General features: G+C 38.2%; 1 protein-coding gene across 5 annotated transcripts in view; it reads left to right on the plus strand.

Annotated features, from left to right (window-relative positions):
* The window catches only part of LOC117302691 (tumor protein 63-like), a 42,360-nt gene that overhangs the window by 13,864 nt on the left and 11,364 nt on the right, over positions 1–17,132 (plus strand). For 4 of the 5 annotated variants that reach the window (XM_033786685.1, XM_033786684.1, XM_033786687.1 and 1 more), the window contains 9 exons: positions 886–1,214; positions 3,623–3,770; positions 10,339–10,475; positions 10,725–10,806; positions 12,391–12,568; positions 13,032–13,245; positions 13,883–14,001; positions 14,748–14,833; positions 15,514–15,635. In XM_033786685.1, the coding sequence (XP_033642576.1) occupies positions 1,075–1,214; positions 3,623–3,770; positions 10,339–10,475; positions 10,725–10,806; positions 12,391–12,568; positions 13,032–13,245; positions 13,883–14,001; positions 14,748–14,833; positions 15,514–15,635 (1,226 nt within the window). In that variant the 5' untranslated portion in view covers positions 886–1,074. Of the gene's footprint in view, positions 1–885; positions 1,215–3,622; positions 3,771–4,904; positions 5,024–10,338; positions 10,476–10,724; positions 10,807–12,390; positions 12,569–13,031; positions 13,246–13,882; positions 14,002–14,747; positions 14,834–15,513; positions 15,636–17,132 lie in introns of those variants that run through there. The other variant, XM_033786689.1, reaches the window with a different exon arrangement.

Genomic DNA, 17,132 nt, shown 5'->3' on the forward strand with positions numbered 1-17,132 from the left:
ATTATGGGCCTCGCACTTTTGACATGAGTTGACGAGATCTTGACTAAAATTACATCAATTTAAAGAAAATAGCAACTTCCAGGCTCCAGCCGTGTGAAAGTTTCCTTGTTGTTTTTAACATTGATCCAGACCTAAAAAAAAAAAAAAAAAAAAACATGTTAAAATTACCTTGGTGTAAACTGTCCCATTACCAAGGACCCTTGCTATCATGCACAGAACTTGTCGCTAGTACAAGAAAGTGTTCAATGAATTTACAGTCATGACCTTTGCCCCCCTGAAACAAAACATGGGTGCTGCTAGTGTTATAAGTCATCTGAAATCTTGTTAAATAATTTGAATCAACTGAAGTGACATACAACAAGCATCCATTACCGAGGAACTTTGTCTGGTGCTCACATGAAAGGTCCTTAAGTAGTTGACCATAAACAGTTACTTGATAACTGCCGAGAATCAAATTGAAAACTAATTGGAGATGCTGGTTTAATTAAGACATCTTCGTCATATAAATTGCTTTATCCAACAGGGAAGCTGTTCGTTGTGTCAGTGACTGGCCAGCCAGACTAGTTTTAATTACAGTGTAGCTTGTCGTTTCATTAGTCAGTCAGCCTCTTCACCTCTTTCTTAAACTGAATTAGCCAGCCAGACTGCTAAGTCAGAAAATTTTGATTGTCTTAAATTCTTTTAGATTTTAACTTGGAAGAATGTACCAGGCTTCGAATTATCCTACGACCCTTCACCCAACAGCAGAAATTGCTGTGGTGCCCTTCGCAAAGTTCCAATACACATTTTCCTCACCAGAAAAAATTACTGTGCCCCTTCAAGAAGGGAATTCAAAACCTGCTCTACAATGTAAAATTTCCTGTTTGTTTTTCTTCTTTATTGCAGGCACTTGATCTTGACCATTTTTGAACGAGTTCCACAGATGTGGTGCTTGTATACTCAATGCATCTCTAGCTTGTGTCTCTCAGACTCGTGAGTTTCACTGACTCACTAAATACTCAGAACTCCCACATTACATGCACAAGCTGACTTGGTTTTGGAGAGTTATCCCTGTTACGATAACGAAACTCAAAGATGTCTTCCGGGGATCATAAGCCACCACTTTTAGATCCGACGATGTCGCAGGCCTCGGATGGAGGGCTAAGCTCATCGCAACCATTGTCAGATGAAACTTTTAATCTACTTTGGCAGCAGATAGCAACTGGATCAATTGAGTAAGTACATAACTCTGTAACTAACTCCGTAACTAACTTCGTAACTAACTCCGTACTGCAGGCCCGCGGGCAGAAGGTTTAGCTTTGGGCCAGTGTAAACTCAAGACCGGACTGGAAAAGTCCGGCAGTCTTGAGTTTTCAATTGATCAATATTATATCACACAGGAAGAGTGATCTGTAATTAGAATACACTAACTCAGAAACGTATCTGACTTTAACATCTGACGGATTCAAATTTTGGGGGAAAGAAACTTATCTATTTTCATAGCCACAAAACTGTATACTCAAGCATGATATTCTTTCTACTTAAAGACACTGCACGTTTGGTAATTGTCAAAGACCATTTTTTTCCCTCGGTGTATCCCATCATTTAAGCATAAAAATAACAAGGCTGTGAAAATTTGGGCTCAATTGGTCGTCGAAGTTGCGAGAAAATGATGAAAGAAAAAACACCCTTGTTGGACGAATTTGTGTGCTTTCAGAAAGGAGTAAAAGACTTCTAGCTAGAAGTCTTATAATATTTCAGTGATAAATTACCTCTTCCTCAAAACCTACGTTACTTCAAAGCCGAGCCGTTTACCACAATGTTTTATACATGTGGGTACTATCAACAGCTCTCCAATGCCTGTTACCAAGTCAGTTTTTAAGTTAATATTTGTTTTGAGTAATTACCAAACGTCTACCTTCCTTTTAAGTCTGATTTCTGATTGTTGTTGCCCTTTAGAACAAAATTATTGTGATTGAAAAGCCTGAAAAGCCCTCTTAAGCCTACACCATGTGTACATTAGGCCTGGGCGAATTATTCGAATATCCGGTTAATGGCGATTAGGTTTTCCTATCCGTAACCGCGAATGCCTTTTTTTTTCTTAACTGGATATCCGCATAGGGCGCGAATAGCTATTTATAAACCGGATAGTTCTGTAATTACAACCAAGTAACCGGATATTCTTTTAATATCCGGATATCCGCGGACGTCGGGCAACAACTGATATGAATGTTTTGTCTGAATCCTTGTGAAACTTCTATTAAGACAGCATAAAACAGCATAAATTAAGTATTTAACTATGCTCACCTCCGTGAAGAGTTAAAACAATGACATTTCTGACGTATTTTGTTCAAAGACTACGAAAGTTTTCCTTCACGTAGAGTCAATCATGTTCAAAAGAAAAAGCAAATCGCCATATTTAAATTAGATCCGGTTATTTTTATGAATGAACCGAGTGACACTGTCTAAAACTAATATCAATCCACCCATATGATCTCATTCACAAACGAACAGCGCCCTCTAGCGGCAAAAAATATATATATATACCTATTTTTAAAATCATCATACCTTTGATCTTGCTATTCTTATTAATTGACCATTGTTAGTTGCATCATGATGCAACTTGCTCTCTAATCCTACCCTTTCATGTCTCCCTGCATTGTTGTCGAACAATACATCTACCACTTTTATGGTCCAGTAACCCATCCTTTCATTCTAAACATCCCTTGTCCTTGCCACTTCACTCCTATTGGTTCATAGCCACCAATATTGTCTCTGAAATAGAAACTTTGATTGGCTGTTATTCTCCCGCTTCTTTCTGGATCCTTTCCTTAATCCCTTTCCCACTCTCTTTTTCTATAAATGGATATGTATTTGTTTGTACTTGTTTTATGCCTCTGAAGAAGGTCCAGATTGGATCGAAAGCTAAGGCCATCTACCCTATATATATATATATTTTTTTTTATAGCGCCCTCTAGCGGCGAAAAAAACTATTCGAATATCTGGTTAATTTGAGATAGTTGGCCAGCGGTATCCGAATATCAACATTTCACTATTCGCCCAGCACTAATGTACATGTAGGCCAGCCCTTGTACATTTCCTACTTTTTTCCAAGGACATCATGCCTGACATTTTTAAAAGCTGCTGTAATAACTTTTTAGTGCAATTGTAAGAGTGATTGCAAGATGTTAACCTTTCTTTTAACCTTTGGTCATTTAGCCTTCGAGAAAGACTCTGCTAGGGTCGAAACGTCAGGCCATTAACTAATTTTTGCCTTTCTTTTAACAGACGGACGTATTAATTTCCTATCATGTTCTGTTAATTTTCCTTTTTGTTATAAACTCTCAATATGTATTTATGGCTGCATAGCAAACAAATTGTTAAAAATAGTTTAATTATAAACAATCATTGTTTTGTGCTATTTTTGCTGTATGTATTTTATCAATCAATATTGTAATAAACTAAAACCAGTTAATTTATATTATAAAGGGTCCAGGCACTGTACAAGCCTAGGCTTTTTCCTGGTGCCCGCTTATCACCCTTTGTTCCTTTTTCTTGTATGTTTTATGATTATTTATCATGATATTTGGAAATTGAAAAATAAAAAATAAACTAAAAATTGTAATGTCCTTTTTTTTTGAAGCGGGGCCCTTACCACTGAACCTATCAGCTGGAACTTTCAAGATTTTCAAGGAGGTGACATCATTGAAGATAGTCAGATGAATGTGGAACTCCAACATCTTGAGTTTGCGCCAAATTTTGAGGGATTGGGCCCGCAGTTCTCACAGCAGGTAACAAAAACACTTTATTTTAAAACCATTATAAATAAGTTTGATTTCTTTCATATTTTCTGTTTGGTTTGAAGGCCAGGTTTTTGTCTGCAAATGCTGAAAAATTTATGTTATTTGAAATTTTGCTAGGAAAATTTAAATTGTTCACAATCTCATCAAAAGTGAATGCTATGGAAATGCATTTTATTGACGTTTTTGTTATTGATGAGCAACCAAAGGCTAGCATTTTCTTGAAAACAGAATTTACTTCCCTGAGTGTAAATTATATCCTCGCTGTTTAATATCTCTTTTGTTGTACGGAAGGTTTGCCACAAAATATAGACTGTTGATTGAAACTCTAGAGGGCTCACTTTAATCTTCTGTTGTAGACAGCATTTTCTTAGCAAGCAGCGCACTCCTTTCATTCTTAAGTAATCCTCCCTGTATCAAAATGGTATCACCCACAGAAATAAAAACAAGTTCATTTAGTTTGTTGACAGATTGTACTTGTCAATAACAAAACTAGTTGTATTCAAATAAGAAACTAATATCCCCGGGTCGCATCATTAATCATTCCAAAACGGGGGGGGGGGGGGGGGGGGGGGGGGGGGAATTTATTATCCAGATGTAAACAAAGACCCAATATTATCAAATTATGGAAATGTTATGTAAATACATGTCCAATACTTTTTGGTCAACACTTTTATAAATATATTTATGATATTCAGTTTGTTATAAATTTAATAACTGTCGGCTAGAAGTTGTTTTGTAAGGCTTTTCCTTATAATTGTTGCCCCTCACTGAGCGTACTTTTGTCTACCCCCTTTGGGTGGAGATAATGGTCTCTCCCATAACAGCTCGGAACATGTCTGAGCTTGTCTGTGGAGCTGAATAATAAGCAACAATACTTCAGGCCTAAATAAATCCATGATATAAGGTCACTGGCATGTCAACCACAACATAATGAATATTCAGACCACCTGAAATCCCACCCCTGTGATTGGCTTGCCACCTTCACCATGAGACAAATAAGGTAACTGTTTTACTGAATATGGATTGCAAGGTCCCCAGTGCTCATGTTTATTCATGAGATGCGGGGCCCTGAAAGTAGTCCGGGCCATTCGGGCTGCTGGTCTAATGATAAACTGAAATCAAAAGTAGATATTTCATTTGGGAGTGTACTAAACGAGGGAATGTCAACGGATTGCTACGACGCTAATCCTAGCATGCAGTGGCTATGTAATATTGGACTCACAATGGTCAGAGAAACACAGGTAAAAAAATCATAATTTTTACTCTCAAAAATTATAAAGTGCTAGACTATAATTGTATATGAATAAAATTTATTCATATTACCTTATTTTGTAGAGTTTGTTTGACTTTGATGTTATTGCACAACATCTTGGATACTTTGAATGAAAAAGTTTTGGGGTTCGATTGTGAAGTTTCTTTTTTATGTTGTAAATGAGTTGGCATTGTGCAATAACGCCACCTGGCGCTTAAAGTATATTGAGATCAAATGTTACTTACTCCATCCAAGGAACTATCAGTAATTATTAATTCCAGCTATTTCAGAATTACATGTAAGTACATTTGATTGTAGCAGGATTTTAAAGTATTAAATTAACATAAGTTAAATTTTAATATTGTAACCTTCAGGGTAACCTTAAAGAAAAGTGAAGAAAAGGGAAGGGTATTCTTGAAAATTGAATCATGAATGTACCCTTGAAATATTGTATGGATGATTTACTATTAACAATACATTAATGTTTTGGTGATTTTTTTTTCTGAGCTTGTCTTACATTTTTTTTTTTTACAAGGTTGGGTTTGCCACAAAGTACATTTGAATAGGAAAAAGATATTTGTGGAAAATGCAAACATTGTCTTCAGGGATGTTTTGTTTAGTGAGTGCTAACAAAACAAAACATGAATAAGGAAATATAATATGAATACATTGTAGGCGTATTAAATGTGAGACAACCTGTGTTTCATTTATAAGTACTTTTCCAAGTTAAAAATTAAATTTCCATCCATGATTTAAAAAATTAATAATAAAAAATTCCCCCCAGACGTCACATATTTTTTGTCATAAATTTGGTCTTACAGTCAATACAAACAGAGTAGTCAAGTTCAGAGTCGAAGATTGATTGGAAAAATGTTTCTCAGAGCAACATAGAAGAAAATACATATAATATTCAAAGAGTGGTTTTAAATAAAAGCAAAAATAAATAGTTCAAGCTGAAATGATATTCGCAGTCGAACATAACCCTTTTTATTTACAATTAAAAATAAATAAACTATTTAAAACCAAACAAATATTGAGCAACCTGCTTTTTGACTCTAGCCGAGTCTTTCTGCCAGGGTTGAAATGTCATGCCATTATTTATCTTAAATTGCATTTTGTTCCAAATTATTTTTGTATAGTAGGCCCATTAGACTGTTTTACCATAAAGGTACTCGTGCCAAAAATCATGGTTTCATCCTTCCGATAACATGCTTAAGGTCATAACAGAAGCCTCATCATCAATGGTTATTTGTATTTCATGCCTTAACGAGATAGATTGGGTCTCTTCTGTGTGATGATGCGTTTAACCAGCTGGCTTTCATTGGAAGGTTCTATGAATTCAGACGTAGGTCAGTTAGAGGGCAACTAGATGCATCTCCTCCGCCTGTGATCATAGTGTTGCCTCTTGAATAAAAAGCTTGTACAGTGTCCGTTAACGGTAACCACAACAAACCCATCAAAATCCAACTGCATGTTTTGACTGAGGACTTCACTGGTAAGCTGATTATAATGGCAGGCCTGACTTCATGGAGGCAACGAAGGCCATTGCCTTGGTGCCCTTGAAATGCTACAGTAGAAATTTACAATTTCTGCATAGGGTGCTTTTAGACCTAATTGTTAATGCCAGTTCTGATTTCATTTAATTAAAAGGAACCTAACTATTTTATTTGCTGAGGCAGTGTCTGAATTAATGGCTGGGGCTGTTGCTATGGCTGTTGCTTAGGGAAGCCTATGCTTCAATGCATGTTGACATAGTGATTAAGCCGGAGCTGTGGACTCTAAAGTACATGTAGTAACAGAATGGCCTTTTAATTGAATAAGGGACATTTCTATTTACTCTATAAAATAATAAAATAAAAAATGTCATCTTTAGGCCTACATACTGATCATGATTCGTCAGGATTTTTCCTGTTTGCTGAAATTTTTCATAATCTGCCCTTTTTGCTCAAAACTTCTTAAACATTTTTTGAACAGACATCACCCAGCTATGTGTCAAAATGATGTAAAGAGTCTGTGAATTGTCTGAGAATTAAAGCCCTGGAAGTTCGAAATCTTACCTCTGGACAATCAGACACCAAAATGACGCACCCATTTTAAGGTTTTGTTAAGGTGTCACACTTGTATGTATACGCTGTGCATAGTGTACATGAACTAGTCTTTGAGAAAATGATGTGAAAAAGAGAAAGCGCACCTGTTTTTCTGATGTCTGCTCTTCTTCTTCAAGATATGTCACAAGGTTTTCCTAATTATTTTCTTCTCTTGAGTCACCTTGAACCAGTTTCACAAGATCCAAGCTGCAAATATTCACAGGCAATAAATACTTTATGGAAGATTGGTTTGCAACGAGGAGTTTGGAAGTAATTTACTAGCTGGCTGGACCACGTGGAGAGAGTTTTAACTAGTCATCTGCTCATCAGCTGATTTAACTGACATATGGGTAACGGATTTAACATATAATCGCTGTTGAAGAAAATTCTGAATCAAATGTCAAGCATACATGGTAGGCTTATTACCTGTCGTAATGTGGTCTGACCGTAAAAAATGCTAGGGTTGAAACCGGCGGCGGTTGTCATATGAAGATCATCTTTTTAATTTAATAACTTGTTCTATTGGGGGTGTGGTTGGGATGTCATATGAGTGGTTGGCTTAGGAATGAGGTAATCTGCAGTTGGATTTTAATTCTTTTCTTGATCTCCCTTGGTCTTTTGTTGTCTCCCCTCTTATTCAAGTTTCTTGTTCCTCTGGAATGACTCAAGTCTTCCAACACTTGATCGACCCTCGCTATCACAAGATTGCAGGGACTGGCCAAATTAACTCAACAGACTTGTTATGAAGGCACATAATTCAGTTTAATCTACACTTCCACACTGACACTGCGTTTCCAGTTGTAGTGTTTGCACACAGTATCAAGCAGAAGCAGAAATAGGAACTTTGTTATACAAAGGAACTCGAAGCAGATTTGTGATTCAGGATTGTGAGAGTTTACTCTTTATAGGCAGAATCTGTTTTCAACAGTGATCTCTATTAAGAGAGTTTAGTGAATTCAGTAGTTCTCGGTACTCGACTGCTGTGTCTTCACTGACCCTGTGCGTTGTCTGTATAACCAGTCAGAAGCAGAAACAGGAACTTTGACATCAGAGGACATCACAACAAATGAATATAAAGCAGAATTGTGATTCAGGATTGTGAGAGTTTATTCTTGATAAGCAGAATCTGTTTTCAACAGTGATCTCTATAAGAGAGTTTAGTGAGTTCAGTAGTTCTCGGTACTCGACTGCTGAGGAAGTCTTCAGTTCATTGACCCTGTGCGTAACGTGTATAACCAGTCAGAAGCAGAAACAGGAACTTTGTTAAGAGGACATCACAACAAAGAAACACAAAGCAGACTTGTGTTTCTGGGCCTTAGAGTGAACTCTTTATTATAAGCAGAACCTCGTCTTAACCGTGCTCTCTTCATAACGAGCGTTGACTACAGTCAGTATTAAGAACTCGGCTGATGAAGAAGTCTTCATATTTTCACTGTTTTCTTGGAAAGATACATGTACTGTCAAATTTTGAGACTAAAAGCTTGAAAATGCTTAGCATAGATCCCACGTGCAATTGTATTTTATTGGTACCGGTAAGTGTGTTAAATTTTAAGCGGTTCGCAAGGTTGGTGTTTTAATTTAACTTTGGTTATTGTAGGTTTGAACAGCAATTCAGCTCTTGTCTCCATCGATTTTGTCTTTCAATTCAAATAAATTTTTCTTTTAACCTCTGATCACTGTAAAACACTATTTTGTGAATTTTGTAAAGACTGTTAAAGGCAGTGGCAATATTGGTAATTACTCAAAATAATTATTGGCATAAAACCTTACTTGGTAACGAGTAATGGGGAGAGGTTGATAGTATAAAACATTGTTAGAAACGGCTCCTTCTGAAGTGACGTAGTTTTGGAGAAAGAAGTATTTTCCATGAATTTGATTTTGAGACCTCAAGTTTAGAACTTGAAAATCAAGCATCTGAAAGCACGAAATCAAGCATCTGAAAGCACACAACTTCGTGTGACGAGGGTGTTTTTTCTTTCATAGTTATCCCTCAACTCTGACGACCGATCAAGCTCAAATTTTCACAGGTTTGTTATTTTATGCATATGTTGAGATACACCAAGTGAGAAGACTGGCCTTTGACAATTATCAATAGTGTCCACTGTCTTTTAAGTGAGCTCAAACACTGTAACCCAGGTCCAAGGCCAGTGATTTTATTGTTCGGCCACTGGTCAGTAAACTCCAATCTGGAGAAGTCTGGAAGTCTTGTGTTTCAAAATTAAGTGATAATGTGATTCCTCACTATGGGTATGTTTAATTTAAAAACAAATTATATGTTTAAAAAAAACACAGTGTTGATGTTTATGTCTCCATACTGTTTCTCAAAACCCTACCTTGTGTGGACCTCTTGTTTTCTGGTCCACACTTTTAATGCTTACCCAAACCTACCTGTAGAAATTGCAAACTGTTACTATTGAAGTACTCTGTGTGGGTAATCCCCATCCAGTTGTTGGGGGCTGGCTCTTAAGGTCGTAGGTCAAACACTGATGAGTCATTCTGTTCTGACGAGGAAGAGACATTTTTGACAGGTCTATGTGGTTATACCATGCGGTAATATCTACTGCTGTTTATAATGAACTCTTAATAAGCAAGCATTTATCCAGTTCTCTATTTTTGAAAACGGAGTAGATAAGGAAATCAGGAGTCTGCACATAAGTGTCAGTGTCACACCTTATAAAAAATTGCTACATTTATTGCTTAGCAACACATCCATAAGTAGTGGATTTAATTGGTACTAGTGTAGGAGGTGTGTTCTGTCATCCTTGCTCTATTCCTTCCTCCATGCTCTATAACAGTTTGCAAGGTTGGTTATTTCATATGGCTTGTGTTCTACATGTAAGTATTTATGGTTCAAGAATGCACACTGTTGTACTTAATGTTTGGGTTGGTGCTGTAATTGTTGAATTTTCAGGCCGCATGCGTCTTTTATGAAAGGGCAAGGGCACCAAGGCGGTTTTCTCCTTGGTAAAGTGCACCTCTATGAGGAAATTAAGAATTTTTATTGGAATGTTTTAAGAAGCATTGATGCAATGACCAAGGTCAATGGAGGCAATTGCCTTTGAAGTACCACATGGCCCAATTTCATAAAGCTTAGCGAATTTCTTTGCTAAGCAGAAAATGAATGGAGCACCAGTTTCAACAATGTAAAATCAAGAAAGTCTTCCTTGTTCGGCAATAATTTAAAATAAACCATTTCTGATTTCTTTTTTTCTTCTAGACCCAGTCCTTCCAGCCGAATATGTTTCCGGAAAATGCTGTCCCTGGTCCAGCCCTTACTGACCACACAGAGTATCCAACAGAAGCAACAACTACCCCACCACCAACTAGTGCTGCAGCCCAAACCCTACCTAGCAAGTAAGTTGCATTAAGTGTTGTAGCTACACAAATTTTAGCGGTGGGCTCTAAATCCAATTGTCTACCCATTTATACCCCTGGGTGAAGAGAAGCAATTATAGTAAGTATCTTGCTCTAGTGTCACGACTGGGACCCGAACTCACACCAGAACTTGAATTCGATGCTCATAACCACTCGGCCTTGACACCTCAATGAAGATTAACATTGACATGTAACTCATTTTGGAATTTCTCTTGTTCTCCTTTCTAGTGTCGACTATCCCGGCGAGTTCCATTTCGAAATCTACCTCGGTCAGCCGACCTCTACTGCTGCCAAAAGTGTCAGCTGGACCGTAAGTTAATTGAGCCTCGGGGTACACTTCTTAACAATAGTGTTAAATTTGTTCTGCTTTATTAAGCTTGATTTTAGGGGTTGAACAAAGAATTGACTAGAGTGGGATTCGAACCAACGACCTCCGGATTAACGTGCCGGCGCTCTACTAACTGAGCTATCTAGCCCTTTGTTGGCGGTGTCCCTATTTTGTCAATATCTTTGTTCGGGGTGCCATACAACAGTTAACTGCCGTGTAGCCAGGGATCACACCCAAATTACGATACAACCTGGGAAGTGGCAGCCAGGGGATCACCTTAAAGGGATACGACTTTTTGATTTGGTTAGCTTAGCGGACGAACCTCGGTTTATCATTCCGATTCGTAGGTCCGGACCTCCGACAAATTGTAGCAATGTTGGACAAGATTTTCAAGGAACTCTGGTCACTCCAAAAATTGTTGTCCTTTCACACAGAGTACATTTGGTAAAATGTTACATCCATGCTCAATTTAGCAAGGCACCCTTGCTAAATTGCTCTTAAGTGTGGAAGGGGCTTTACTTATTCATGGAGAGAACCATGACTGTGTTTCAAATCTCTTGTATTTTGTGTGCAATTTTTAAGATGGAGAAGAAGAGCTGAGACTTGTTGAAACAAGGTGGTCACTGCTTTACATTTCCAATCCAAATCGCTACGCCTGGCATTCTGGACACAAGTATTATATTTAATTCATGGACCGGACTGCGGGTTTCAAATTCATCGTGGTCATTGTATTTGTTACCATATCAACAAGAAGGCCACTATCATCTCAACGGATTAGGTTTCAATGATGCTAGCTTTGAATACAAACCATATCGAGTTCTGTTCTTGTTTGATCACAGTGAATTTAGTTAAGATCAAAGAAATTCATAGGTAGGCCAGAGGAATCCAGTAATTTAAATAAGCTGTTTTGAAATTTTGTTTCTCTCTTTTTAACTCTGAATGCCTTAAAAAGGTCAAAATTTCAAACACTCTGATGAAAAAGCAAGTAAAGAAATGAATGAAAATAGAAAGTGAGTTTTGAAAAAATAGTTTTCTTTGTTGTTCAAGAGAGCTCTAACTCTTCCCTTAAAAGAAAGAGAGACTTTTCCCCATGGGTTATTTTGTCTTTAACCAGTTTCCCCTTTTTCATAATGTTTATAAGTCACATTTTAGAGCTGATTTCTTGCACATTGATTGCCCCTTGATTGACGTGCACAAAACTTACACTTGCTTACTCTATTAAACAGCTATTTTTAAAAAGTCAACGCATACAGAAATTGACTCCCAAAATGGTGGTAATTATAAACATGTCTGCAAGTGGTCAATTGTAGTCTAATATATTTAAATAAACAACAGAGTAAAGCCCATTTCATGCTTCCCGCGAATGCAAAGCAAATTTTGACGTCACAAGTTTGCAACAAAAAATTGGCATCAGTTGACTTGTGCTCAACTCCTGCCAAACAGTAATGTGTGACATCAAAACTCGCTTTGCATTCGCAGAGAGTAAGAACCGGGTTTAATAAAACAAAAACAGTACAAATAAAATTGAGTTTGGTTAAACCATGAATTCCTTTATTTTTCTTACAGTATTCCCCAAGTCTAAAGAAACTGTTTGTAGACAAAGACAAGGCATGTCCGGTGATGTTCAAAACGTCTTCAGAACCTCCTCCTGGAAGCTATATAAGGGCCATGCCAATCTTCAAGAAACCTGAATATATTCAAGAGCAAGTCCGGAGATGTCCAAACCATGCTGGACCCCCATCAGGTCAGTTCCATCTGATTCTCCAGATCTCCTTCCCAAAATCCTCTGCGTTTGATTGATTTTGACAGATAAGATAGTTCGTCTGCTCATGTCTATAAGGTCATTAGAGTGCAGTTTGTACAGGTTTCATAAAATTGCTTTTGCATATTTTGGAGCTCAGGAGCCTGGTAAATTTAGTTAATTGCTCAAGAGTGGTCTGAAAAGTATTTTTTTGGCAAACTTACCATTCATTTTCTAAATTGTATTCATTTGTGTGTTGCTTTAAACTTTTAGACGCTATTTTAATTTAATTACCTTTTGTGTTTGAAATTTCAAGTAATAACCTTATAGCACTGAGTCGAGGAATTGTGCCCCGAATTCGCCTAATACTTAAGGACATGTGTAATTGGGTTTTGAATTAATGCCAAATTAAAAAGCTTTGAAATATATTAATTCCTTGTTCCTGATGCCTTATTACTTCCTCCAGAAGCATCGTCCCAGCACATCATCACCTGCTCGGAACCTTCAGCGATTTATAGCGAGGACCATTCAACTGAAAGGTTGAGTGTCACAATGGAGTACAAGATGCCTCAGATTGGTACCGAGCACACTACCTACCTCCTCACCTTTAAGTGCTTTCTGTCTTGCGTCGGGGGTTTAAATAGACGACAGATCCAAACAGTCTTCACCCTAGAGAATAAGTAAGTCTTTTTTTTCTCCTGAAGACGAGCAGTGTATACTTTTTAACCAAACCAGCTCTTTTCTGAAACAACACTACCACAAAGGTGATTTAATTGGTGGTTGTTTCCGCAAATTAACTATTTATTTACATGTATAGTAAATTTTGTTTTGTGACTCTTTGGGTTTCCCTCTCAGAATTCAATTTTTTCGTTCTTTTTTGTCCCCCTTCTGCTTCTGCGTTTGGTAGTACAGCCACCTTGTTCACCGGTTCCACAGACTACCACAAAGAACCATGCCTTCCATGCTACAATCCCAGCCAAAATGCTTGGGCTACCCCGTCGCAACGTTATAAATAAACACTCCCTGTCCACTTCCCACATGACAATAATTATTCTTTCCCCCCGTTGCCCCTCTCAATGTTGACGAAAGCTCTTAGGAAGACCCGAAGACCACGTTATGAAAGTCAACAATGAAAGGGGGCCGTGGTGCGGGGGCCAAATGAGATATGGCCGGGATTGGGTGAATGGCTTTCTTCTGTTTCTTCTGTATAGCTGACACAGGTGCCACAGTTTGCATGTTTGATATATTTTGTATTGTTTACGATTCCCGATGGAAACTTGACTTGAACCTTTCTTTATGTTTGTTCTAACCTCACAGTGGCCAAGTCCTGGGCCGGCAAGTCATTGATGTCAGGGTTTGTGCTTGCCCTGGGCGAGATCGGAAGGGTGAAGAAAAGCAACAGACAGACAAGCAGGCAAAGAAACCATCCAAGAGAGGTGAGACTAACAGATTATTCAACTCTAACCAACACTGCCCATGCAATTAAAGGCAGTGGACACTATTGGTAATTACTCAAAATAATTATTAGCATAAAACCTTTCTTGGTGACGAGTAATGGGGTGAGGTTGATGGTATAAAACATTGTGAGAAACAGCTCCCTCTGAAGTGCCATAGTTTTCGAGAGAGAAGTAATTTTCCACAAATTTGATTTCAAGACCTCAAGGGTGTTTTTTCTTTCATTATTATCTCGCAAGTTCGATGACCGATTGAGCTCAAATTTTCACAGGTTTGTTATTCTATGCATATGTTGAGATACACCAACTTAGCCTTCACAATTACCAATAGTGTCCACTGCCTTTAAGTCCAACACAGCCTTACCTGACTACAGAGTGTCAACTGTCAACAAGCGTTTCTTAGGATCATGTCACACGAGGTAATTGACAGGCATTTGAATGTTAACTTCTTATTCTTAGGTCGTAAGACATAGTTTGAAAAGTTATGACTGCTACCAAAGTGGTTTTGTAGCATGCACTGAAGGGCCCAATTTCATAGAGCGGTGTAAGCAGAAGTAAACAGGATACCAGTCACAAATTGTACCTTTGACATGGTATTTTGGCTGGTAACCCTATTCTGGTAAGCATATTTTGTTGTGCTTAGCTACTTTTTGCACTGAAGCAGCTCCTGTGACCGGCTCTTCCATTGCGGAGAAAATGATGGAATGTTTCATATTATTCTATTATAGGAAATAACAAGGTATCCCAGACCTTTAGTGTAACACAGATGGGAGGAAAGCGGAAGAAGCCAGACGAGGAGATATACTACATGGCTGTAAGTTCAATTAGATCATGTCTAGGAACTAAAAAAATAGCTTGTTAATAGCTTTGAAGCAGAGATTCATTCATTTGTTTGGTTTTTCACTACCGTAACTTGACGTAACTGTTTCTGACATACATAGTGTGAGAGAGAGATGACTTCTTCTAGGTTTATAACGATAAAGGAGGAGGGGCAGGTACGTGTATGAAGGTTTCCACTAAGGAAAGGAAATGTCTGGACTTTATTTGTTTATTCATTGATGACTTTATGGGTTGTGCCTATCTGTGTCTGACAAGCAAAGTGCTTGAGAGAGATTGACCGCTATTAAAGCAAGTATCAGCCTCGGTGGATGGTTTCAAGGTCGTGTTGGGATGACCTCTACAAGGGTCATGTTGGGATGACCTCTACGAGGGTCATGTTGGGATGACCTCTACAAGGGTCATGTTGGGATGACCTCTACAAGGGTCATGTTGGGATGACCTCTACAAGGGTCATGTTGGGATGACCTCTACAAGGGTCATCAGGCTAAGGGTCATCAGGATCAGAGAAGGACTGTGTGTTTACTGTCGGTGTTTAACACCGTATGCAATGCTCAACACATACAGCTCTGCGTTGCACCCACTCTGTGGACATTCCTTTGTTTTATGCAAGTTCCTGAATTTGATTTTCAATGCTTTTTCTATTTCCGCTTACAGATTAAAGGGAGAACAAAGTATGAACTATTGATGAGGATCAAAGAATCCTTAGATCTGATGGAGTACGTGACCACTGACCAAAAGAATCAGTATAAGGCAGATCAGAGCCAGTTCCAACAACAGTAAGTACAATCATTTCACTATAAAGGCATTGGACACCTTTGGTAAATGTCAAAAACCAGTATTCTCACTTGGTGTATCCCAATGTATGAATAAAATAACAAATCTGTGAACGTTTGGACTCAATTGTCATCAAAGTTGCAAGAGAATAATGAAAGAAAAACACCATTGTTGCAGAAATTTGTGTAAGTCTTGTAATATTTGAGTGAGAAATCACTCTTTCTCAAAAACTGTTACTTCAGAGGGAGCCGTTTCTCACAATGTTTTATACTATGGAATAGCTCTCCATTGCTCGTTACCAAGTTAGTTTTTATGCTAACAATCATTTTGAGTAATTACCAATAGTGTCCAGTGCCTTTAACAATCATTTCACTGATATCGCTTAAGGCTGATAAGACAGAGTTCCAACAACAGTAAGTACAACCATTTCACTCACAATCATTTTTCCGACGTTGCTTGTGATACCAATAGAACTTGGAAAATGCTGAGCTCAATGAGTTTAAGGGATTGTCAGGTTGGCGAAGCGGTCTCTTTACTTCTACCAGTAGAACTTGGAAAATGCTGAGCTCAATGAGTTTAAGGGATTGTCAGGTTGGCGAAGGGGTCTCTTTCCTCGCCTTCCACCTCTAGGACCCCAGGTAATTTCTCGCGAGGGCGTACTATGAGGATTGGGTTTTTACTCCCTATCTGACTGCGAGGTTTTTCTCCCATAATATAAAACTGAAACTTTCTTCCTTGTCCCTATGGTGTTCTTGGCTAGTAGAATGATTAAGTTACCTTTTTTTTTGAGAATTCTTGGCTTCACAACCGAAGTTAAAAAATAATTAAATAGAGTAAAATAAATTTATAAATGGGGGACTTTAAGCACAAGGTGACAGGCAGCAGATATAGACAGATAGAGGCCTATCTGGCAAATGTCTGTTATATATGTTGTTCTGAGCATGTGCATATTTTCAAGAACAGGGACTGGATTGACCTGATACGTCTGCTGCCACCTAGTGCTCTGAAAGTCTCCCATTGTCGTTGGTGTCTGCTTTGCATGCCCTCTCTATGTCAGCTATGGACATAATAGACGTGGGATGGATGTGTTGCAACATGGCTGTTGGAGGTCTGCCACTCTGCTCGAAGGATTGTAGTTTTTGTCCTAAAACACGGGATGGCTGCAGCCCTGCCGAAGGTGTATCAATCTGCCTGGATGATGTCTGGATTGTACTTGATTTCAAAACATGGGAGGTAGTCCACAGCTTTGGTCCAATGTGAGATTCAAACCAGATTCAATAAAAGTGTAATCTACTGTGAAGAAAGACCAACAAGGCCAGCCAGAATACGCTTACCAAGATTTCCAGTTTCAACAAGGCCAACTGTCTTTCACAAAGGATTGAAAATTTGAGGAGAACTTGTAAATTCCATGTCGGCTGAAAAGGTTGATGACCTGATGGATGGCTATACCTAGACAGAAGACTTCTTGAGTAGTTATCAGTCCATTACTTTAATCCCAG

Source organism: Asterias rubens, chromosome 18 (assembly GCF_902459465.1).
Source record: "Asterias rubens chromosome 18, eAstRub1.3, whole genome shotgun sequence".
Lineage (NCBI taxonomy): Eukaryota > Metazoa > Echinodermata > Asteroidea > Forcipulatida > Asteriidae > Asterias > Asterias rubens.